This window comes from Triturus cristatus, chromosome 7 (assembly GCF_964204655.1).
Source record: "Triturus cristatus chromosome 7, aTriCri1.1, whole genome shotgun sequence".
Taxonomy (NCBI): Eukaryota; Metazoa; Chordata; class Amphibia; order Caudata; family Salamandridae; genus Triturus; species Triturus cristatus.
Window position 1 is genome coordinate 411771588 of NC_140590.1, and position 25240 is coordinate 411796827.

The 25240-nt window shown below is 43.8% G+C and overlaps 1 protein-coding gene across 2 annotated transcripts in view; it reads right to left on the minus strand.

The window, feature by feature from the left end:
- Window positions 1-25240, minus strand: part of LOC146809822 (histo-blood group ABO system transferase 1-like) — a 557769-nt gene that overhangs the window by 133708 nt on the left and 398821 nt on the right. Inside the window, exons 4-5 of one of the 2 annotated variants that reach the window (XM_085616676.1) lie at window positions 11381-11446; window positions 1939-1974 (exon numbers count right to left, since the gene is read on the minus strand). In XM_085616676.1, the coding sequence (XP_085472802.1) occupies window positions 1939-1974; window positions 11381-11446 (102 nt within the window). The remainder of the gene's footprint in view (window positions 1-1938; window positions 1975-11380; window positions 11447-25240) is intronic. The other variant, XM_085616677.1, reaches the window with a different exon arrangement.

A 25240-nucleotide genomic window follows, 5' to 3' on the forward strand; every position in this document is an offset into this window, starting at 1 on the left:
ACAATTTAGTGAAGTGGGAGAATAATAGTTTCACTTCGGTTTCACTATCAGCATACATCTGTGCTTGATGGAGTTTCCAAAAGGGAGGGTTTTTTGGTGATATAGTGATGATAATTGACTGTCTCTGGCCTCGCCTTTAAGTAAAAATCTGAGGGAAAATGTTTGATATTCACATATCTAATTTTTCCTTGGGGACTCGCCTCTTCCCCTTGAAGGATTGGCCAACAGGGATCTTTCTGGGTGATGCCGGGCATCAGTACACTGTCGATGGGATGGTGACAAGTGCAAGTCTTGTGGTTTGTGTAGCAGGGATGCACTAATTATGCATCTGGCTTGTTGGAGGTGGTTGTTGGGTTGGTTGGTGGATATATGGGCGGGCATGTTGTGTTATTCATACAGAGCGCTACAATTGTATTTCCTGTATCACCTCATTCGATTGACCATACTATAGCTTAGACAACGGTGAAGAAAAAGTAGACTTTCTTCTGTCATGACATTGCCTGACAGGAAGAGCGGCAGCCTTGTTAGTAGTAGTATAAATTACAGAATTGATGACCTGTACCAAGATTGCTCATCATGTGTGCACATACCTCATAATGCATGTGCTCACATGTGAGAGGTAAGGAAAAAGCTCTGGCAAAGCCATTGGCAATGACCTTTTGGAGCCGAAAACTATTGGCTGTAGCAATGCTTGCTTTCACCCAGTCTCTTCTCTTTCATTACGCTCTCTCTTTCATATTCCCCTTGTCTATTTGTTCATCCTACCTACTACTTCAAGAAGTTGTATGTACGACACAGGCCAGTGTTCCAACGAGGGCATAGTCCACCTACGTGTTCTACTTAGGCTCAGGTCCTGGCGATCCCCAGTGCACAGTTTCAGATGGAAGTCCGCTCCAGTATGTGTTAATGCCTGCATGGAGATTGTTTAACTCTCAGGAGAGCCAGGCCCAGAGGGAGGCACTTACAAAAGAAGTTATAAGGGAGCAGCCTGTTAAATAGCAGCTTATGCAGAGCAGGCATTTTCCATGCCCCTCTGGGCTAGGGTGCCATTGCATCAGATGCACCCTTGATAACTCTGCCCTTGACATCATTTAAATAACAGCTAAAAATCTGCAACCCTCTACTGGACAGACTGGGCAGTGAAAAAGAGACGCATAATAAAACATTATCGATAAAAACAATAGCCAGGTCTTTAGTATTTTTCTGGCGTTCAATAAAGTTTGCTCTGCCGGAAGCATGGAAGGAAGAGATTTGCTGATTTTTTCTGTTCAACAGAAAAAGATCATTTCCTGTAGGTCACTCTTCTGTCTTCAGTGACCAAAAGAGGAATTGATTCCATGGGTGCAGTGAATGCATGAGTGAATACCACACACATTTGTGGTAAAAAAATACAGGGATTTTATGGTACTTCTCTTCATGTACAATTGACATGGCTTTAAATATGATCTCACTTTGGAAGCCTATTGTAAGAGTGGAGCCCATGGTGAAAAGGAAGCAATCATGGAACTGCCAACACTCTGCTTATATCCGAAGGAGGTCATTGTGTCTCATGGTTCCAATGGATTCAGAGAGCGATGGATTCTGGAGGATGTTGTTGCTGACATAGGCACTCAAGAACACATAACTAGTGTTACTTGAGAAAAGAATTAATTTACTACAACTGCCCAAAATGGCATCCATCCAAACAAAAATACATAACAGGCCATGTACAGGTTTTGACTTTTAACTCCAAATCACAAAGCAAATGTCAATGCAGCTTCAATCAGACCAATCTGAAAGGTAATCTATTAGTAACAGGACCGTCACAATGGAATCGCATTACTAACAAAATAAACATAAGACCAAATCTAACCCTGAGAATTGCCTAAAAATGGCAGAGAAGATTAGGTTTAAAATTTAGAACCTTATGCAAAGTACGTGAAATACAGAAATACTCACTGAGGCTGCATGATATTCGGCTTATCATAGATAATACTGAAAAGAGAAAGATGCAGGAAAAGGTTTAAAGCTTCAGTTCAGAAGTGGCCAGCAGTTGGGCTACCATTACAATCTCATTAATGTTTTTATGCATGTTGTAACTTGTAATTTAGTTTCTAAAGACTGTATTCCTCATGTTTCCAATGCGACACAACTTAAAAAATCGATATAGTGGTGTTAGTAAAAAGGACTTGTAATGTGGTGCTGAATTGGAAGGGCGCTAGGACCACCTCGAACTAGGAGGCAGGGAGGGGCGGGACTAAGGCAGGGCAAGTAGATGCCCGGGAAAAGAACGGTAGTTAGATGCAGGCGAGCGACGAAGTAGGTCGCATGTAATAAAGGAAGAGTTGAGCCCTCACACGTGTCTGCGTTGTTCCTCCGCTGACACTACAGGACTGTAGAGCAGATGTAGAAATAAGTGTACTCCAGGCTCGGGTTCGGTGGCAGAGACATGCAGAGTAAAATAGACATTAGTGGGAGGGTACATACTTGGTACTGAAAGCAGTTAGAAGTGATTGGTGAAATTAAAAAACACAGACAGACTTGTACAGAAACTAGTCATAGTGGGGAAAATGTACAGTGTTCGGGTTACTGCACATTACTACAGTTTTTGAGGATTTAGCATAATACAGGAGCACCACATTACTGCACAGAAGTTTCCACGAACAAATGGGTGGTGGAAATGATGTGTGTAAAAATCTATCTCAAGCTGCGGATCCAAATATTTTGCTGAATTTTTGTCTGCTGGGATGCTAAATCTAGGGCTAATAAAATCTAGAGGTATTAACACATATCCCAATTAATTAAATACCTAATTGAAATTAGCTCCCCATTCTAAATTAAAGTGCGCTCCTATGTACTACTCAAACAGCTACCATCAGGATCCTGAGAAAGGTGACAAAGTGCTTGTTGTGCTCACCCAAATGCCATTTTACCTCAAAGTTCCAAAAACTATTATTCACATTTCTCGAAGTACTCTCTTTCCTTTCAGACTTCTGGACTGGTCATAGATACGTTTGGGTTCATCTTTCTGGTGGTTGACAGAACCGCTACCTGGCGGGACTGTGACCAAAACAAATGGAACGGCTGGTATTAAAGGGATTATACATACATGCATAAAGTCTTCTTTGGTTGTCTAAATATTTTCCCCCTATTCCCTTTAGAATCAATTAAATTGGTATGTTCTGATCAAGCATGTGGCTAGAATTGCATACTAACACTGGCGTTGTCTGGCGTTGGATAGAGATGTTTGTTATAATGGCTTATGCCTCATGCATTGCTTTGGAATAAGAACCTCTGTGATGTTCTATGTGTTTGATTAAAGTAGGAGCGTTCCGTGTTGGTCAGGTTTTCCTGACCAGCAAGGGAGCTACCACTTATGACTGTAGATCTAATAAAAGTAATTCTGAAGACAACAGAAGTTTGTACCCAGAACTTATTTACAAAAGTTTGGCACCAAGCTGGCTAGTGAAAGAGATACAGTGTTAAATAGTAGTGGAGAAAATAATCTATGTGCACCCGTGAATCGCCGCGATCGTAGAGTGTCGGCACAGCTTAGAGGTGTTGTGAAGTGGGAGCAGCTGGGAGTAGCATCCTTGTATGAGTCACAGCAAGTACTGTATGGAAGTGTTTTTGGTGGTAAAACGGAATATGACAGATCGAGTGCGAGAGTGCGCAGAAGTGAGCAAGCGCAACAGACGCCCCCAACATCCATGAAACTCTGGTTTCTTGGATGCCAAGTGACACAGGTGAAACGTGCATGGTTACAGATGTTTAAGGATGCACGGCGGCCATCTTGAGTTGGGCTGAATACTGTTTGATACGCAAACCTTGCCAAACATATATCAAGAGGGAGCACGGTGATGCGCACACCATTATAAGGCATCAACAAGCAGTTTTTAAACATAAGGGTCTCGGCTAATGTTTGTGGGCCTAACATTTGATTTGAACATTAAGGCAAAGCGTACAGTCATACGCACTCCTCATAAAACACAGTGTACAGTGATGCGCTCATCAAACCAGAGTGGACAGTAGCCATACAACGGTCATACGCATTCAGAGATAGAGGCCGAGCATAATTTGTACATGCATGAGTTTGAGAGACTTCGATCAAGAGCATCCAGGAGTAGTGATGCACATACCACATACTATATAGTGTATTGGATAGTGTGGTGTATTGTGCAAAGTACTTTGTGCTTCAATAACCTTGGTTTTAGACAGCACATTAGAGTGTATTGGGTAACATATCAGTGCATGTGTGTGCAAAGTAATTTGTACTTTCAGAACCTCTGTCAGACAGTATACTGTAGACTGAATATTGCGCTAATGGATACAACTCAAATGTCAGTCATCACTCCACCTTGTTTTTTGTTACAAGCTGGTACACCGCCTTTTCCATGGGAAGACTGGATTTTAATGTTTCAAATTTATTTAGAGGCCTTGGATGGCCAAGATTTTCGACCCCAAGGAAGAAAGCATTATTATTGAGTGCTTTGGATAAGAAAGGGCAAAGCATTTTAAAGTATTTGCCACAAGCCATAGAACCAAATCGTCAGCCTATACAAGATATGTTTAAAGAGGCTAGATGTCAGTTAAAAATAGGATTTGCTAGAGATGAGAATCTTGTCCTGTGAGATACACATTTTATACCAAACACCAAAGTACAGAGTAGACAACTGATGAATTTTTAGCCAGGCTAAGAGAATTGTCAACTAAGTGCCAATTTGAAGGTTTAACAGAGGAACTCATCCAAGATCAGTGCAGTGTAAAAGGAAGAATATTCAAGAAAGAATAAGGGCAGCTAAGATTCCTACACTGAAAGATGCAATTGACATTGCAAAAGTTGTTGAACAATCAGATCTATGTATGAAGGAAATGGAGAACAAAACAGCCGTGGTCCGTGCTGGTAACAGCAGTGGGGCCGAGTTGGGGGGATTCCGAGGGATGATGACGAGGGAAATTTAATTATTTATTTAATTATTTATTTAATTTTCCCTCAGCATCGTCCCTCGAAATTCTCACCACTGTTACCTGTATGGAGCGCAGCTGGAACAAAAATCAGGGTATTGTTGCTGAAACTGAAGTAGAAGTAGGGGCTGTTTTAAAGTCTTCAAACCGACAATATAAAAGCAGGAGAACTTTTAAACAATCTAGTAGGTGCAACAGATGTGGAAGTAGGGGCTATGTGTCGGGCAAGAAATCTTGCTGTGCTCTTAACAAAGAATGTAGAAAGTGTGGTCATTTAGGTCACTAGGATATAAAAATATGGGCCTCATAACAAAGTGGCTTTAATATCGTGAGACTCATTGTCGGCCACAGAAGAGGCAGATGGAATTTTAAGTGTGGGTTATGAAGAACAAGTGATTGACAAAAACGAAAGGAGAAATAGGCCCATGGCCATTTTTTAAGTAAACAGACTCAGATCCAACTTATGGTAAACACTGGATCCATGCACACTATAATCCCTGAAGAAGTTTTTGAACGGGAGTGGGGAGGAACTAATTTAAAATCCAAGGATATATCTCCAGGGGGGTATCATGGAAATATTATTGACATATTGGGTTATATGGAGTTTCACATTTCAATTGAGAAAAGAAACATACAAGGAAAGGTTTATGTAGCGAAACATGAACCTCCAGTTGTGGGGTGGTTACATCAGTATGATCTGTATTTCATCATTAACCCCAGGGCCACGTCTCACATTATGGTTGTGGAAGATGAATCCATTCAGGAAATATTGGATGGGATGAAGGAAATATTTGATGACAAACCAGGACAACTTAAGGGGTATGTACATAAAATCATGCTCTGGAAAGTGCAGTGCCAGTGCAACACAAAGTCAGAACGGTACCTATCAGTGTTCGAGAAGAGGTTAAAGAAATGTATACAGTATATGTTAAATGAGCGGGCCATAGAGCCAGTAGAAGCATTTAGCTGGATATCCCCTGTTATAGTGGAGAAAGCTGATGAAAAGTTAAGATTCTGTGTTGATCTCCGGTCATTGAATCAAAATATTGTTCCAGATATATTTTCCAACATTTGTGAACTAGTGCTGTTGCTTTGAGGTGGGAAGCATTTTTCCAAATTAGATCTCAAAAGCGCTTACCACACAAATTTAACTCCATGAGGAGTCCAAATCACTAACAGCTTTCATCACCACAGAGGGAATGTTACAGATTACTCACATGCTGCTTGGACTGTCCTCAACAGTTAGGGCCCGATTCACAGAACTAACTTAAGACAAAATCCTAAACTTACTACCATTTTCGTATTCACAGAAGACACTTACTCATTTTGGTATTCACAGAAGACACTTACTCACTTCGGTATTCACAGAAGTTAGGAGTCCTAACTTTAGGACTCCTAAATGCCTTCTGTGAATACCGAAAGTCTTAAAATTAGGATTTTTCTCAGTTTAGGAGTCCTAAAGTTAGGACTCCTAACTTTACTACAACTAAACTGAGAATAATCCTAATTTTAAGGCTTTCGGTATTCACAGAAGGCATTTAGGAGTCCTACAGTTAGGACTCCTAACTTTACTACTACTAAATTGAGAAAAATCCTTATTTTAAGACTTTCGGTATTCACAGAAGGCATTTAGGAGTCCTAAAGTTAGGAGTCCTAACTATACTACTACTATACTTCACTGCCAAGTATAGTCAAGTCAATTAATCCTGATTAAAGTACCACGTTTTCAGTTTCTTCCTGAACAAGAAGGTTGCAGCAATGGCTCGTAACTCAGATGGAAGCTTGTTCCACGCTGATGGCCCTAAGAAAGAGAAGGACCTTCCTCCAGCCCTGAAACACCGAGCCCTAGGGATTCTGGGCAGGAGAGTATTGGCTGTACAAAGGCACCTTGATGGGGTGTAGAAGCTAATCCTTGCCCTGAAAAAACCTGCAGCAGTATGATGAAGAGGCCTATGCACCAACAATTTAAATAAAATTCTCTTCTTTATCGGGAGCCAGTGAAGATCCAGCAAATGCAGGGTCACGTGTTTTCAGAGGCAGACCTAGAAGAGTGCGGGCAGCTGCATTTTGGACCACCTGCAATCTATTAATGAGATAGACCGGGAGACTCAAGTACAGGGCATTGCCATAATCCGGTTTATATGTTATCAATGCCTGTATTACCAGCTTCCTGGCTGTGAATGAGAGGAAATATAAAAACTTTCTTGAAATGCGCAGCAGTTCATAACAGGCGCCACCACAATTTTAACCATGTGGTTGAAAAGAGAGAAAGACATTGAATTTCCTTGATGCCTGGGGGTGGGGTTCGGTGTAATGTCAGCAGACCAAAGGTTCTGCCGTGTCTCAGGGGCCTTCATACTGAGAAATAGCAGTTCAGTCTTTTCAGCATTGCATTTTAGCTGATGGTGAGTTAGCCACTGGAAGAAAGCTGTGAGACAGGAATTGACAGTTTTGCCAAGGAACACTACCTGCCTCTCCCAGGAGAACGGCAGCTGAGGATTGTCAGCATAGGAAATCACTTTTGCTCCCACGGCCTGGGTGAGTAGAGCTAGAGGAGTAAGATAAATATTAAATTGGGTTGGGCTCAAGGCTGTACCCTGTGGCACACTCACTAGTAGTTCCTGAGACCATGATGAGAAAGGAGGGATTCAGATCTCTTGACCCCATCCCTCCAGAAAATAATCCAACCAATTCAGGGCTTGACCCACAATTCTAATAGATTGGGTATGCACTAGGAGTCTGGCATGAGGCACTCTATTGAAGACTGCTGAAAGATCTAACATAATCAGCACTGCCTTCCCTCCAGAATCTAGAGAGATTGGTTTAATCAGCAACCTTTACTAACACCGTCTCTGTACTGAAATTGGGACTCAAGCCTGAATGATTTGGGTGAAGCAAATTATTACTTTCTAAGTACTGGGAGAACTGCTGGTGTACATGCTTCTACAGTACTTTAGATAATGTTGTTTGCAGAGATATAGGTCTGTAATTAGATTGCTCTCCCTGGTCTGCCTGAGGCTTCTTAAGCAGGTCAATAATTTAGCCTGCTTCCTGATGCGAGGTACTACTGATGAAGACAATGATTATTTCAGATGTTTGTTGGCCAAGGGGTTAATTACACTTGCCCCTAGAGCCAATATATTAGGGGGGGGTGATGATCTGTGTATAGTGCGGGATTGCCAATTCAGGGTGCCGTCAAAGATATGCTGTAGGCTCATTGCACCACGGTAAATGCCAGCGTGGGGAAAACGCCTTTTGAGATGATGGGCGGCAGGCAGCCTGGTTCTAAGTTGGTTCCCTATTGGATGTGGGTGGTGTGGTTAGTAGTAACAGATGTGGTGTAGGAGTGTCTAAAGACGAACCCTGTATGCTCATTACCCTAGCCTGAGAGCTCCTGACCGAGTCTGAAGTGGGCCCCTCCTTGTAGTTTTCAGGGGGGCCCCTTCAAGTTTTGGTACGCTAGTGCAGGTGTCTTCAACGAGTAGCTCGTAAGCTACCAGTAGCTCTCCAGGTACCTGTGAGTTGCTCTCCTGGGTGCAGCTCAGCCTAATATTATAGAAGCTTTTGCTTGGTGGAATTATTATATGTATAACAAAAGTACAAAAGCGTGTATTCAAGATGAAAATGCATGTATTTTCTTAATTCATAAGTTGACATTTGAGACAAATGGTTGGATTTTTTATATATTTTAAGCTGTTATGTGAGTTGGAGAAATTTATTACGCATATTATAACCTTCGTGCCAGGGTGATTGCAGTTATGTTTTTTATGCATTACCCATAAAGAGGCATTCCAAAATGATAGTTTTTTTACTTTACTGATGGCAACGCTGCTTAATGCCCTGATGTTATCACTGCTAACCTAACCATCTTAGAAGGGGCGGTCACCGTTACGTCACTACTATTAGTAGCTCGAGGTGATTTTCATTTAACAAAAGTAGATCTTATTAAAGAAAATGTTGGAGACTCCAGCGCTAGTACATTTCAGCTGATGTAGTCGAACCATTAGACCTGCAGAAACTCTGACGTAAAGCTGTTAAAAGAAATTCATATACTTTTTACTGGATTATGTCTGAAAACCTCTGATTGACAAAACTTCAGTAACGTTTTTGTGAAATGCAAAGAGTTGTAAAACTGCACCCATACGACGGTGTAAGTTTACATATGCCCAAGTTTGAATTTTGTTTTTTACTATATGACTAATATGCCAGCATGGCTGAATCATCTATTGTACATTTAAAAGTAGGCCCTAAGTCTGACCCCATGTGGGTCCCTCGGTCAGGTTGCCATACTTTGCACCCTTATATCTTTTTTTTTATTTTCAGGAGAAGGTGACTGAGTCCCTGTATCATGTAATGGTGGTTGAAACATTTCTATTCATGTTGCCGTCAGCCAACCAGAGCACGAGCTGGAGTGAGGCAGCCAGTCAGATCGCTCTGTTATTTGATGTGGCATGCCCACAAGGGTCTTGTGAGAGTCCTGATAATCCAACCGTCCAAATATGTATAGATTTTGAACCTCAATTTCTCAAAAATACTGAACAGATTTACATCAAAGTGTCGAAAATTCCCAGGGGAAATTGCATGGGAAAATTACATTTTGGGACCCCCTTTTGTCTCGACCCTGCTTGACAGATTACCCCAAAACTTTCAAAGAACGATTTGAGGAGGATTAACTTTTTTTTGGAAAGGCTTGTAAATATTCATCAAATGGCACGAAAGATATTAGCAAACCAAAAAATCTATTTCCTATGCTCACGCCCCTGCCATGCACAGCATTGTTGTCAATTAAGTCCTGTCATCAGGAATGTTATTAATGATGTCACAGAACATGCCAATAAGGGTGTAATATGTGAGGTCTTAAGCAGTGTATGGTGAGGGTGTGAGTTATAGTTACTTAAAATAACTATAACTGTTTTTAGTTTACAACGTAACATTTAAATTGACATTTTCACCTAACTATAACGCCACTTTATCCTCTATTTTTTCAGTGAATTTTTAGGTAAAAAAAAAAAAAAGTAATATTTTATTACCAAACATAAGGCCAAACCCGCTACCATAGCTAAATCCGTGCATCCAACCTCCAACGCAGCAAGCTGAACTCCTGCCGTGCACAGTGTGGGGCTGGCCATAGTGCCTACCTACCACCAGGCCCTGCACGCAATCCCCCACAGGAAGCCAACTGCCCACCATGCAGTGTGTTCACCTGTTCACGGGAAACCACCACAGACACACAAGCCCCACCACCAGAAGACTCCCACGGAAGGCAGTGCAGCTCCTGTGCTCCCATGGGACTCCTCCAGGGAGTCCATGTGGCCATGCCAGCTCCCGTGGAATACTCGTGGGATCGTGGAAACTCACAAAAATAATTTTTTTAACATTTTACCCAACCAACAAAGCTCCAGGGGGTTAGGGTATCCATATCCTGCCCCCTTGTACCTTATTTTTTTTATTCGTATTCAGGACACAGGGCCAGAATCCCGATTCTCGAAATGGTAGGCGCAACATTTCTCTTCATGTTGAGGCCAGTCAATCAGAGCGTGAGTTAACGCAAGATGACCAACGGGGATAAAAGCCTCCTCGGCCAATCAGATCACTCTATTATTTGAAGTTGTGTGATAGTGGGTTTCTCACAAAGCTCCAGAGAACCCAGCAAACATAGGGCCCTTATTACGCATAGGGCACGCTTTTCCTGTTAGCGCCACATCTCATCTTTAAGTAGGAGTGCTCTTGGCAAACAGGGAAGTACACACTATTACAGTGAATGCTCTGCCCTCAGGGTAGCCGAAAACCCGTGCTACCTTGGGGGCAGCACATTCAAGTGAAAAACGAAGAGGCTGATTTCAAGCCTCCTCGGTTTCACAAAGCATGTGACCATCACTTGCACTTTAAAGAGGAATGCGAGATCCCTTTGCAGACGGGTGCGGTGAGTGACTTCACCCGCCTGCAAGAGGATGTATGGGGGTTCCATGAGACCCCATTTCCCTACTCTAGAGGGCTACCAACAGGGGGAGCACTGACAGTGTGCCACCTTTTGGGAGAGCTTCTTTGCGTTTGGCATACAGACAAAGAGATTCTCTCATTTGCTTGGGGCCATGCCCTCATGCAAATGAGGGAAACCCCTTTTGAGATAGAGCTGGAACTACATATGCACCAGCGCTATATGTATTTCAGAAGGGGCAGCACAGGCACATGCAGCCCCTTCTATAATCCCAAGTGGACAAGTGTCTATTTCGCCCCGGGGCACTTTCTGTAACACAGCCGCCCCAGATATAGAATGTTTTTTAACTTTAATATCTGAAAAACGACAGTTATTTTAGCTTTCAAGAAGTTAGCTAATAAATGTTTGTGGAGTACGTGATTCAGCTGAAGAGCAGGAGCATAGAATATTGCATCACAGAATAGAACCCGTAGAGGGAAACTTCATCGTAAAGCTCACCTTGGTATACCGGGATCAGGTTGTCCATCGAGGGAGTTGCAGTTCAGTTCTTCTTGAGTAGAATGCCTTTAAACAAAGATTGAGTTTAGTATCTCTGAAGAGACTTCTTCGCTTTACATTTCAGCAGACTGATTTCAATGTTTTTTTTTTCATGTAATATGTATGGAATCAGCTTTACCCTGAACTCCCTATTTAGGAATTAGTTGTTTATTGATCCCTGTAAATCTATTGAATGAGCAGAATATACTTAACAAGTAACTTTGTATTATATTCCAATAATACAATTGAGGAATTTTGGTCACATTAATTACGAGACAGAAGGACTAATGGTTTGAAAATGTCACTTGTGACAGTAAAAGCTTTGATGGACTATAATACATGTAGCCCTTTATGTACTGTTTATACTACACATTTAGTTTAGTTCATTTGAGATGAAAATATATGTTTTACTTTAACCAGGAAAAAGAAGACACTGCACTATATTTTCAAATTGTAGTAAAACGAATAGATTCTCATGTTCTTTAATCTTAGGCAGAAGGTTTTATTATAGTGAAGCTTTAGTGTGTCAAAAGCACATTTCGTCTGAAAATGTATGGCTCAGCTAGCAGTAGGAAGCTTCTAGTAAGCTCGTGTTTTGTTCACTTTTCATGAAGCGAATGCTAATAAGAGGAACTGTGGCTATTAACAACATGTTTAAACATTATATATTTTAATTGTTTAGAAGAATATTAATGCATGGACATTTTTTAGCTGTTGGACTGAAATCAATGCGAGCAAATTTTCTAGGCCAGACATTGCATGCAATCCACAGTTCACATGCAGGATGTCATCTCTTGGAGTGAAAGTCAAGAGGCAACACAGAGGCGGGTCCTTCCATACCATTTTCCTTTGTCTCTAAATGCTCTCATGAACTTTTGCTTTCGAATGATAGAAGCTGTGGAGCTCATAAGTGCTGGGGATCCCTCAAACCTCTGGTGCTTTTCAGAGAACCCTTTGGTGTGACTGAGGATGAGGAGAACTGCTATTGGCTCCCACACAAAGCATATTAGCAAAGAATTCACGAAACGCAGTGCAGCAAGTAAAGTTGCAGCACTACGTGAAAGGGATAGAGCAGAACTGCACCACATCTTCAAAGAAATGGCTCAGGTCTGTTCTTTGTGCTACCTAATGCTATCGCAGGCACCCTTGTGCCTTAGTACAAGGGTGCTGAGTTGTAGTTAGGATCATTTTCCGTGCAGGAATGGGTACCTTCCTGCATAAAATATATCCTTAGAGACTTTTTCCTCTTTGTGTGTGTGCTGCAGAATACAAACAGAAATAATGAGGAGAATATTTTTTCTCATTACACCAGCCTCAGGCAGTCGCACCATTTTGGCGCCAACCCATGATTCCATCTCTTTTTAAGTATAGGTTTGCACCAAAATCCCTGGAAAGATGCATCAGCACACTCATGCACCACCCATGAAAGACCTCCCTGACACAAAGCAATGCAAGGCAGTTCAATGCGCTGTGTTGCATGACTTTTTCTTACAAAGCCACGCAAATCAAAATGAATGGTTTTGTAAATACCAAATAGGATTTAGCATTGGGGCTGTGTCAAAAAAGTGACATAACTCTGATGCAAAGTCTTTGTAAATGTGGGCTGTAGCATTCATGATGTAGCCCTTTGGACTCCCTATGTGCAAGTTCCTTGTTGGGGCAGCTTACTATAGGTTTTGTAGTGCCTGCTTACATCCAGTGGTATTACCATCTGGCCTCCCTGTGCAAATGGAAATACAGAGACTTAAGGTTTGTATTTACTTATTTTTAATGAATTCTATAGCCACATATATTACATGCGGTTATCGTACGCATAGCCCATCACAAACAGATTAGAATGAGTGAATTACGATAAACCACGTGTCATTAGGGGTACTCGTAACTGTGGATGTGCATTCCTTTAGCGTAAGAATGGTGTTTGGAAAAAGGGGGGTCTAGTACTAATCATTCCACCACATTTCAACCTGTTTTTTCCCATTTTCCCCTTGCAGGTTCTGGAGTGTGTAACCAGGCCTCTTCACAAGGGCAGACACCACTACAGTGTCCTGCAGTTGTATAATCTAAGACTCCTTTCCAAGGAATGAAAGACTGATAGGCTTGACATGTGAATTCTAAGGAGGCACTGGGCACTGACTGCCAGTTGATTTCAGCCCAGCCGTTTGACTCTGGGAAAATAATCTGGAAATGGCCTTTAACTCCCTGATCATCTTGTTCATTTGAAACTGTGTGGACCCTTTATTGCCTATTTCATCCTGACTAAGGCTGTAGAGCATGATCATTCTCTTCTTAACTACTGTGCTGCTGCCTTGCTAGTGTGGGAGCCCAATGAGACAAGAGTACTGATCCAGTTCACGCTACGTCTCATCAAAAGAGCAGAGGCAGGCTGCTGAAGAAGCACCCCTGATGGGCACTAAAGTTCTTAATCATCTGCTTATCCCCCCAACTTTCTTAACAAAGAGGAAAGTCTGTATGTATTAGATTCTTGGAAGATACTCCATCCCCGCCAATGGGAGTACTCGTTCTACTGTGGCATGCATGAGTGGCATGTGTGCCTTGATATGTGATGCGCATGGGAGGGGGGTGGGTGCAGAGAATCATGCCCGAACACACTCAGATCACAATCTATTGTGCCTGACTATCAATTGAGATACTCCTAAAACGGTGACACCGAGCTAGAAGCTCAATGTTGAACTGTAGGTGGATCCAGTGTTTCGAACAGGGCTTGGTGTAGCCATCAAGAATTACTTTGACAAAAATGAAGGCTCAGCAGTTTCTCCCCTGGTCTAGAGGGAAGCATTTAAAGTTATAATACAAGCATACTGCATTGCCACATCAGTAGGGATTACAGTGCGGCTTAATAATGACATACATACTCAAGAAACCTTGTTCTATAATTTAGAATTAGCAATGGTGGGCGATCTATGCTCTGGTACTAGAGTGTGGGAGGCGTGAGAAAAATTGGTGACTCTCATAGAGTGTTTGGAGTGTTATGACTACCCCAGATATATTAATAAGGTGCCTGACGAAAGGGACACACTGGGAGGCTGCCTGCATGGCTGGCTAATCCTGAAAGGAAGTACTCCGAGATTCTGTACATTGAGGTCGCTGCTTGGAACCTGCTGTGCACACAAGCATAATTAGCGTAGTCTTTAGGGAATATTAGACACAACTCAGGGCCTGATGTACGACCCTCTCATTTAGCGCTTCGCAATTTGTGACTCATTGAGAGTCGCAAATTGCGAGGCACTAAATGAAATGTACAACAGTGTTATTACACTGTTTTGCGATTCCCAAAGGGGTCATAAATTGCGAGGCTCATTAATATTAATGAGCCTCTCACAATTTGCGAGCCCATTGGGAATACCAGACCTCCCAGGGATGATGGACTGCTGGGCTCAGCAGACCACCATGTCTGGGACTGCTTTTTAATAAAGCAGCTTTTTTTTTTTTTTTTAAATGCAGCCCATTTCCTTAACCCCTTGTGTGCCACGCCCTTTCCCCGCCCTGTGCCGGCCGTTACATTAGCGGGCGGGGTTTATGACGAGCTGGACTCGTCATGGGCACAGCGCAACCGCGGCCTATGACGAGTCCAGCTCGTCATGGGCACACAAGGGGTTAAAGGAAAACGGGATGCATTTAAAAAAAAAAAAAGATTAAACGTTTTCGTTTCATTTTTTAAGGGCAGACAGTGGTCCCTGGGACCACTGCCTACCCTTAAAAAATATTTTTAGAGACAGTCACAAAGTGGAAGTGGTCCCTTTGGGACTCATTCCAAATTACGACTGCATAACCACCCTCTTGAAGAGGGTGGTAATTTGTGTGTGTTTTGCGACCACAATTGCGGTCACAGAACATTCACACATAGCATTGCGGACGCAATTAGGAAGGAAGTGCCCCTTCCTAATTGTTACACGCAATACCTAAATAGCGAGTTGCAAATAAATTGCAACTCGCTATTTAGGAATTGTACATGGCCAACAGTGATTTTGCATGCGCAAACAGGTTTGCAAACCCGTTTGCTCATGCAAAACCAAGTCATACATCTGGCCCTATATGTCTTACAGAAGGTACTAAATATGCCAAGGGTACATGATTATGTGATAAATGCAAACTTCCATAGATTTTTCAGCACGGATGCCAAATTCCTTGGTCTTGTAATAGTGCACGAAATCAGGGAGATTATCAGGGAGCTGGCAAGAGGCAATGTGCCTGAGACAGATGGGTTTCCTATAGAATTCTATGTTGCATACAGTGAGCAACTTGCTCCAAACCTTGTAGAATTGTGTGATGGTCGCCAGGAAGCCAGGGGCTCATCCACCAACTTTGTGGAAGGCGCTGATGACTATGCTGGCCAAACCAGGCAGAGGATGCGAGAACATAGCCTCTGATAGGCCGTTGTTGTTGATAAATGTGAAGTACAAGATCCTCAATCGCATATTGGACAAACGATTGCTACGTGGACTTTGAGACTTGATACACCTGGAACAATGTAGGTTTGTCCCCACTCTCAGCACAACTCTGAACATCAGAAGGCTGGTGCAGGTGTTGCATCACTCTTTGCCAGACTATCCCAAGTCCCCAACATTGGCAATAGACATTGAAAGGCCTTCGACTCTTAGCAGTGGGAGTTTCTCTAAGTAGTGAAATCCTAAGGCACGAATCAAGATGGGTAGCATCATATCAGATAGTTGTACGGTGGGCAATAGCACAGAGCAGGGTTGCTTGATGTTGCCCGTGTTGTTGTTTGCGATGGCACTAGAACCTCTGGCTAGGACGATTTGATAGAGAAACCACTATTGTGGGCTGTTTATCAATGGGACTTCTCTGTACTTATCATTAGAAGTGGACAATATGTTGTATTTGCGAGGGACAGCTGAGGATGTGAAAGGCATCCTCAACACTCTACACTTTGGTAGTTATCAGTACTATGGGTAAAGTAGAGAGATAATGTGCGAATCTTATAACGACCCTCACGGCAGATGGCAGACTTGAGGAAATTGGGGGCTATCCGAAGGGAGACAGAAACTATTAGATATCAATTGGCAGATCGGCAGCATCATGGCGGCACTGTCCTGCTTGTGACAATCTATTCCGTTTTGGCAAATGTTGCCATTGTCGATAATGGGAACAATTGCTCAATGAGAAAGGTTTCTTCTCCTGAGGTTGCTTTGTTTTTTTCACTACCCTCCCAATATAGATACCTAGAAAGACACTTCAGGGACATTTATGGGTTATTGGTTCATGTTAGAGTCGGGGATCTCTGGTTGGCGCAAGGTTGCCCTTGTGTCAAGCAGGAACCCTCTCCTCCACGTCAGGGCGCAGGATAACCCCTCGCGAATGACCCTTGCTCACCCTCTAGGTGCGTGGCGTGAGCAGCCAAGGCGATTCCTCAGGCGTTGTTGGTTAAGCACTTACAATCATACACACAGTAAATACATCAATCCCCCCAGAAACGGACACCAGACTTGGGTATATATAAAAATACGCTTCTTTATGTAAAAATAGGTATATATATCTCAGCAGACTTATCACAAGACCAATAACGTTTTCGCTATGCCACCAGGTTGTAAAGCAGGCAAATGTTCGTTGTTCGTAGCTTCAAATGGATACTTTGTAGTCTCTTGCAAATGTTACTTGTGGTTCCAGTACTCACAGAGATCGGCTCCTGCGAACGGGGAAATAAGGCGTTGCGGGCCCCGAGCCCGATACTGGAACTTTTTTCGTGATGTGGAGAGTCGGCACAGGTCGGTGCGACTCTCGGCTTAAGAAGTGTTCTTGGGTCCTCAATCAGCAGGTGTGGGCACGTAGGCAGGCGCGGCCAGCGACCCTTTAGCACGGCGGTGCAGGAGGGTCTCCACAGCGGGGGCGGCGCGGCCTGAGATGTCCGGGGATAGCGAAGCGGGGTCGCAGGGCACGGTCAGTGCAGCTGGATGACCCGGCGTAGATCACAGTCGTCGGACGGCTTCCGGCGGGAGGGGTGATAGCGCGGTCAGCGCGCTCCAGTAGCAGGCGGTGACAGGGATGCAGGCGGCCTGGCCCGGGGACAGAGAGCGGCTCGGGACGGAGCGGGGCTCTCACGGGTTTGAGGCAGGCGAGCTTCTGAGTGTCACGGTCCTAGGAGGGGCGATGAGGGGCGCAGTCTCTTTCCAGCGGGATGCACACACGGCTCGAATTGGAGGACGAGCAAAAGCACAGAGAACCCACTGTTCCTGGGGTTCAGTTCAGGGGGCAAGCTCAGATCAAGCCCTTGGAGAATGTTCAAGCACAAAGTAGCAAAGTCTTTTCAGTAGTCTCTTCCTCTCCTTTCTCAGCAAGGCAAGCAGCAGGCCAGCTCCTCCAGCGTCTTCTTCTCCTTCTAGTCGGGCAGAGGTTCTTTGTGGTAAACAGGATTCTGATTTCTTAGGAGCCAGGCTCCTACTTTTATACCATGATTCTTTTGTTCTTTAGCGCCAGGGGGCCTAGGCCTGGCTCAGTCCAGTTCTGGAGCACTTTGTTATGGTGACTCTGCTCTTTCCTTTCAGCAGCAGGGCAGAGACATCAGCCGCCCCACAGGGGGCGGCGCCGGCTTTGTGGTGGCAGAGCACAGGGCTATTCAAGAGTCAAGGTGTACTCCTCCCACCCATCCAGGTGTCACCTCTCTACCCACCACCTGGCAGCCAACCTGTCTCTGGGGATCCCCCCACCCTGCTCCTTACTGTTGCTAGGCAGAACACACACACACACAGCAGAGGCGGACTGAGATGGTCAGGTCAGTAAATACTAACTTTCTAAAAGTAGTATTTACAAACCCAGGATATTAAAATAAACTTGACTACAAGAAGTATTTTATTATCCTGAGTTCAGGCATACTAAACTTGACACTCTACCATGCTCTCTGAGTCCACTGGGGTCACAGCGTGTAGTGACTCCAGCAGCCCATTCTGGCCTATGGAGAGCAGGTAGCCTTCAATAGTGAAGAACGAAAATGGCTGTAATTCACTACTAAGACAGGCCACACACATCAGGGCATGTCCTACCTTATGCCTACAATGCACCCTGCCCTTGGGCCTACCAGAGGGGTGGCTAATATGTAGGTAAGGGAAGGTTTAGGGACTGGCAAGTGGGGGCACTTGCGCAGTCAGCGCGACGGTCCCGGACCGCGCACAGGGCCTGCGGTGGCAGACCCTAGACACACTTTACAAAGCCGCTTTCTGTGGGTGCCGCAACCAGCGCTGCAAGCCCACCAGCAGCATTGGCATTCACAAGCCCTGGCACCCCTGGTGCACTTTACTGGGGACTGACAGTGAATCCAATAAACCAATCATGGACATCAATTACAGGTACACTTTACTTAGGGAGCACTTGCACTGCGGCACGGATTAGCCGTGGCGCAGTGCCCTGAGCGGACAACACCAGCAAAACAATCGAGGCACACCATCAAAAAGTGGAAGGGAAACTCACGCCAAGGTGCCAGGTCTAACAGTTCAGCTAATATAGGGACCGCAATTAAAAAGAGGAAAATTGGCAAAGTAACAATTGACCGCTGCTATTGGGGGAATGGCCGTCTCAGACGTGGTAATTTTTAGCAGCGTAGCTACAGCTGCAGTGGGTTACTAGATGGCATGATTATCAATGGACAACCAGGAATGGAGAAGGGACAGAGACCCCCACTATATTAATTTCTCCTGATCACTGTTGCTGCAGCGCTGTTGTTTGGACATATCGTTTTTTATATTGTTATAAATGTATGAGGCATAAACTGCTACTTCGAACTCGGTTGGGGGCTTTTATCTCAAAAGATCAGGTTCCAGCATGGAAACAAACATGGCCAAAAACACTCTGCAGACTTTGCGGCCAAGCAGAAGAAACTCTAATTAATTTACTGTGCATTTGTCCAACTGTGAATAACTTGAGACGTTATTATCTATTACAAGCATTTCGTACATATCAAATTAGATCATGTCGGCCAGCAGTAATGCTAGCACTGAATAGCCAATCGTTACAGGTAGCATGCGGGGCCACCAGATTCCTGCAGAAAGTCAGTTTCTTACTACAGAAATCTGAAAAATAGAATTTTTTTAATCTCTAGCTATGGGAAAAGAATGATGCTGAATGTTACAGTTTTCTTTCCTCCTGACATAATTTTTTAATATTTAGTTTTATTACGTAACCATTATATTGTTATCTCTAGATCTGCACACCGTGGCGTATTACAGTGTATGAAATCAAATGTGTATAACCAAAGGACTGAGATGCAAATCACAGCACAACACCTAATTCAACCTCAATTTTGTAACTATGATAGTATATATTACCTGTGCATCCTTTTTACCTTTTAAACGTTATCTGGATGATTTTAGCACAACAATTGTAAAGGTTTTAATTAACTATATACAATAAAATGTACTTATTTACTTATGAAGCATAAACCTGTGATAGTACTGTACGTATGCCAATCTTAAGGTAAGAAATGTCAATATTTTCATTGGTAACTATAGCACAGTGCACTGGATTGTGCTCAGTGTACTGACCTTTATTATGTCTATCCTTGTCATTTGTTGTCACTTGGCCAGTCAGATGTGCAATTGCAGCACTTAGGTTTGTGGAGCAGAGCATCTGTGGTTGACTGAATCCTGATTGAGGCCCTTTATGGGGCAGCTAGTTGTCTGTAAAGATGGCTTTGGGTTGTAATAGTCAGTATGGGGTGTCTGAAGGCGAGTGGCATGTCTCTGAGACATTATGAGGGTCTTTCATGGCCTGCTAGAGGAGTGTAAGGACTAGTGGGGGTGACAGAGGGCAGGGCGAGGATTTCCTAGGCCATGCTGGAGGTCCCTAGGGAGACACTAGAAAGTCTCTAAGACCAGCCATGGGTGTTTATGTAACAGCTGTGAGTAACTGACAGCAAGGTAATGGTCTCTGATGATGTGCTGAGGGTCTGTGAGAAACAACTGAGGGTATTTAAGTGCAAGGTGAGAGTATTCAAGCGGAGTTAGTGGAACTCGGAGTCCAGCCAAGGATCTCTAAGTGTCAGTTGAGTTGACTATAGACACAACACGTGACGGATGGAATACTTGAATCAATCCCAGCCACTGGTAATTACTCAGGCCACATCCTAAAGATTTTACTTTACACACTGTCACCTCAGTTTAGACTCAGTTATATGCAAATCAGACTTGACCCTGCTTCAATCAGAGCAGTCCAGCCCAAACTGCAGAGCCAGGTTCTCCCTAAACCAGAACACAAGCAACTCAGGACCGGTTTCTCCCTAGTTATGGGCTCATCAGCTAGGTACAGTTTATTTCTCATGACACAGTGTGAATGGGACCCACATCTGGGCATACCTGTCCCACTTAGGGTGACACAAAGCACACAAAAAGACACTCACCAGTGTGGAACCGGCCCAAGGTTGCTTGTTGTCCAGTTCAGGGAGGACCTGGCCTGGCAGTTCAGGCTGGACTTTTCTCATAGGAGCAGGGCCAAGATTGATTTGCATATAGCTGGTTCCAAATAGAGGTGGGCAAAAAAATTGATGGATTGGGATGCAGCCTGAGCAATTGCCAGTAGGTGAGATTAATTCAAGCATTCCATCCATCACCTTGTTATTTTTGTATTTGTCACCCTAGATGCGCCGTGTATGCCCAGACGTGGGTCACAAGCTCACTGTGCCCCCGGAACCAAGCTATACCTGACTGGAGAGTCATAACTATGGCAAAACCGGTCCTAGGTTGCTTTTGTTCTGATTTAGGGAGTACTTGACCTGGCACTTCATGCTGGACTGTTCCCATGAGGAGCAAGGTCAAGACTGATGTGCATATGGCTAGGTCCGAAGTGATAAGCTACAATGCTTCTGTCGGGGAGAACCCAATTGCTTTAAAGGGACAGAGAGAGTTGCTTGGTACCTATTGACTGAGTATAACAAGTATAGCATTTACATGGGTTAGTTCATAAAACATATTGCAAAAACGTTGGAACGAATATCAAGTGATCGAAAGACACAGATTAAAGCAAAACACCTACTAATAAATGCTTGCAAAAGGTTCTTCTTTTATATAAATTAAATGCATAAATTCAATATATACCGAGAATCGGAGGGCTGTCAATACAAGAAATACTGATAAAGTGATATGTGATAAGGTGACATTGACTGCTCGGTGATAATGGTGTAGTGCATATATGCACGGTGACAATATGTACAATTATTTACACAGGGGAATAGAATGCGGTCAGAATGAAAGTAGACAGTAGCTCTGGTGAACAGCGGGTTAGCTTATTGATTTGACAACCAGAGATTTGATTGATCTGAACCCTCTGCATTCGTCGATGTTTCGACCCCGACAGAGCATTATTGGAATGTCATTGCAGGTCTTCTTCAGGACAAGTGGGAGTGTAGACAGCCCAAAGAGTGGGATGATTCGCCGAGGCGTCTCTTCCCGGGTGGAGGATTATAGGGGATCTGCAAAAGTCAGATAAGCTCAGGGAGTGGAGATGACTTCATTGAGTGAAAACCCTAACACAATGTGATATTCACTAAATCGCTGGTAAGGTCAACAAAACATAAATGAAGCTGACCTTCCTTAACTATCGCGTATTTCCCTATTAGCATATCAAGATTGACACATTGCTGGACCGTGCCAATACCCTTTCTAAAACCAAATTGGGCTGCTGTTAAAATATTTTTCTCCTCGACTCAACATTCCAATCTATTCAACATAATTCTACCCATTCGTTTAGACGTAGAATCCAGTAGGGATATTGGTCGGTAGCATTTTGCACTTCCTCTGTCGCCTTTTTAGGTCTCGGGACCATCCGGTCTGCCGAAGTCGAGAGATTTAATGACTTGGAGAAGAGGGGCTTGAACCCTCCCCTCTTCTCACCTGTTCTCCATTGGCTGGCCTCTTGAATGCTGGCCAGCCATTGGAGAAGAGGTCAGTCATTCCGATCAGGCCCCATCCTTTTCGGATCGGGGGGCGTGTTTTTTGCAAGAAGTCTCATTCTCTCCTCCAGCCAATGGCTGGAGGAGAGAAAAGACAAACACGTCCCCGAATCCGAAAATGCCGCTGCCTTTCTCCGAGGCATTTCTTCTTGACCTCGGAGAAAGGCGGCGGTGTTCATGGCGTCCTCTCCCCCTGCTCGTGTCTCCCGTGTTGGCTGCTGCTCTGGTATCCTCCTGAGCTGTGGAGGGCAGGGTCTTCACAGAAGAGACCTTTGTGGAGAGCCGTAGGAGCCATTTCATGTGGTCGGGTATGGATGTAGACGATGTGAGGCTTCAAACAATCCACGCATCCACTTGAGTGAGTAATTGGCGCCCGGGTTGTGGAATGAGCGCCTCCATTTCACGAGCGCTTCTCCTTGCTTCTGAATGCAGTCATCGGCTTCGCGGCAGAGGGTGCTCTATTGGCGGCTTTGTTGGCCTGCTACATTCATGCTGCTCTGTGCGGAGACGTGCGCGTGGGAGGAAGGAACAAAAGCGCTCAGGCAGGAGGTGTGCACTTACCTGCCAGGAGTGACAGGTCTGCTTCCAGCTGCTCGCGCGCTCGCTGGAGCGGAGCCGGTGGCATCGACCATTAACGTCACGTGCCACGGGCTTTTATAGGTTTTTAGCCTTTCCTTGTGCCCATATCCTTGAGGTTGCACGGTATCATAACTCGTGCACTGCATCGGTGGGAAGAGATACACCAGTGGTCGGTGACTATCGAAGAGAGTGTTTCTTTGATTGACAAAGCAACGCCTGGCATCGTCCATTTCGCAAGTACAATGTGTGCTCGCCTGAAAGAGTGAGACATGCTAGAGATAGGCCGTTTATGGGAGGGACATAATATAGTCGTTCATTGCCATAACATGACGCAGCACAACGCTGTTCTTGATCGAACCGGGTCTGATGCGCACTGACTGGGTGTGATGAGCCTCGCACGTACGATTTCAGTGCTGAAGTTTTGTCACCGTTCTAGAGCATTAATCCACTCAGTAGCGCCCAGAAGCGGTTCACCTTCGGCCAGGCACAGTTTGTAAGGCCACCTATGTGCCTATTCTTTCAGTCAACATCTTTTACATTTAAAATGTCTAAAACTCCACAGGGGGGGGTCTTCTCTTTGGCAGGAATGTACGAGAAAGTTAACATTTTAGCTGGCAAGACAGCTCAGTGGGTTGAGTCACCACTGCAGAAATCTGCCGGTTCCGTAATCACATCACAGTAGTGCGTTGTGTCAGCCTTTCACTCATTTAAAGTAGATGAAATGAGTAACACTGAGATGGGAAATAACTCTGTTTTAAAATGCTGGTGACCCATGAATGCCCAGTGTTATTGTTGTCACCGTTCCGTGTGGAGGGGACACGTTTACCCTGTTGGCGTAGGTTCTTTTGAGCATCAGACATTTTTTCCGAAAGTCATTTAAATACCACAGAGGTTTCTGACCGGGAACTGGTAGTTTGACTCTCAGGCAACACACAAATGGTTCAGCGTTTAGTTTCTTTTTATTTATAATGTCCAATCATAGAGCCTGAATCCGATCTTCAAGACCCAGGAACAAAAATTACGAAAGTAAAAACTAGACACCATAAAGGCAAATACATAGTAACAATGAAAGAAAACAACAAGCATTTACAATGCAATGGTCTCGGCATTGTTAAAGTTAGAGCTATTGGCATTGCTCGTGACAATGCCGTTTCTTTAAATGTTTTAAAAACAAAAACATAAACAAAAATAATGTCATGAGCAATGCCAATAGCTCTAACTTTACCAATGCTGAGACCATTGCATTGTAAATGCTTGTTTAAAAATAGGGACAATCGTACTTCCTGCCCACGTTATAGGCAGTATCCCACTAATGATGGCGTTAAAAAAGTTTACTAAAATCGGAGACCAGAAATCAACATTATACTTAAAAATTTCTATTGGGACCCCATCTGGGCCTGCGGCTTTACCGCTGGCGCTATTCTTTGAGGCGGTTTTAATCTCCTCGATGATAATGGGTTCTATCTTAGCGACACTTAGGGATATGATATTGCAGTTTTCATCTATCTCGATATTCTCATGTATGGGATTAAAAATGTTGTCAAAATGGGACAGCCGGTCTTCTGGGCTCACTACCGTTTCAAATTTAGTGGATGTAATGTCCTTAAATAATGGTTGATCAATTGTTTTACAGAAATTGGCAGAGTTCCTAGTCTCTGCCGCTTGGATCAGGCTATCCCAAGCAGACTCCCTAATCTCTAATTTCCTTAATTTCAATGCTTCTTTGTAACGTTTCCTGAGTGTACTGATGATGTCAGCGTTTCTAGGTCTTACCTTTAATGCCTCCCTTAAATCTTTATTTAATTTGAAACACTGCTTGTAGAACCATCTAGGATGGTGGTCCTTATGTTTCTTATTCCTAAATTTCAAATTATTGGAAATTTCGGCAGCAATGTTTTGGAAAGCACTTACTATCTCTATGTTGGTGGATGACTTATCCAAGCATGTATTAATAGAGTGGTTATTATTTTTAACTATTTTCTCCATAAAGGCTGTCGGATTGACACCTGACCACTTAATAGAGTTCCAATTTTCGCCTTGTTTTTTAATTTCTCCAGTTGTGACAAACACCTTCTCAATATGATATAAATTCGGGGTCAGCATTAGAAGCAGAGGATGATGATCACTATATAAACTAGCCTGTATGTAACACTTTTCCACGAAGGGCCTACAGCTCCTTGATGCCACAATGTGGTTGATGCATGATGATGAACTAGCCCCCTCATAGTAGTGATTTACATATTCGACCTCATACTCAACAAGTTCCACAATTTCCAAGTTATGTTTGTACATAGCATGGTTAATTGCCTCACCATAGGGGTTATGAGGGA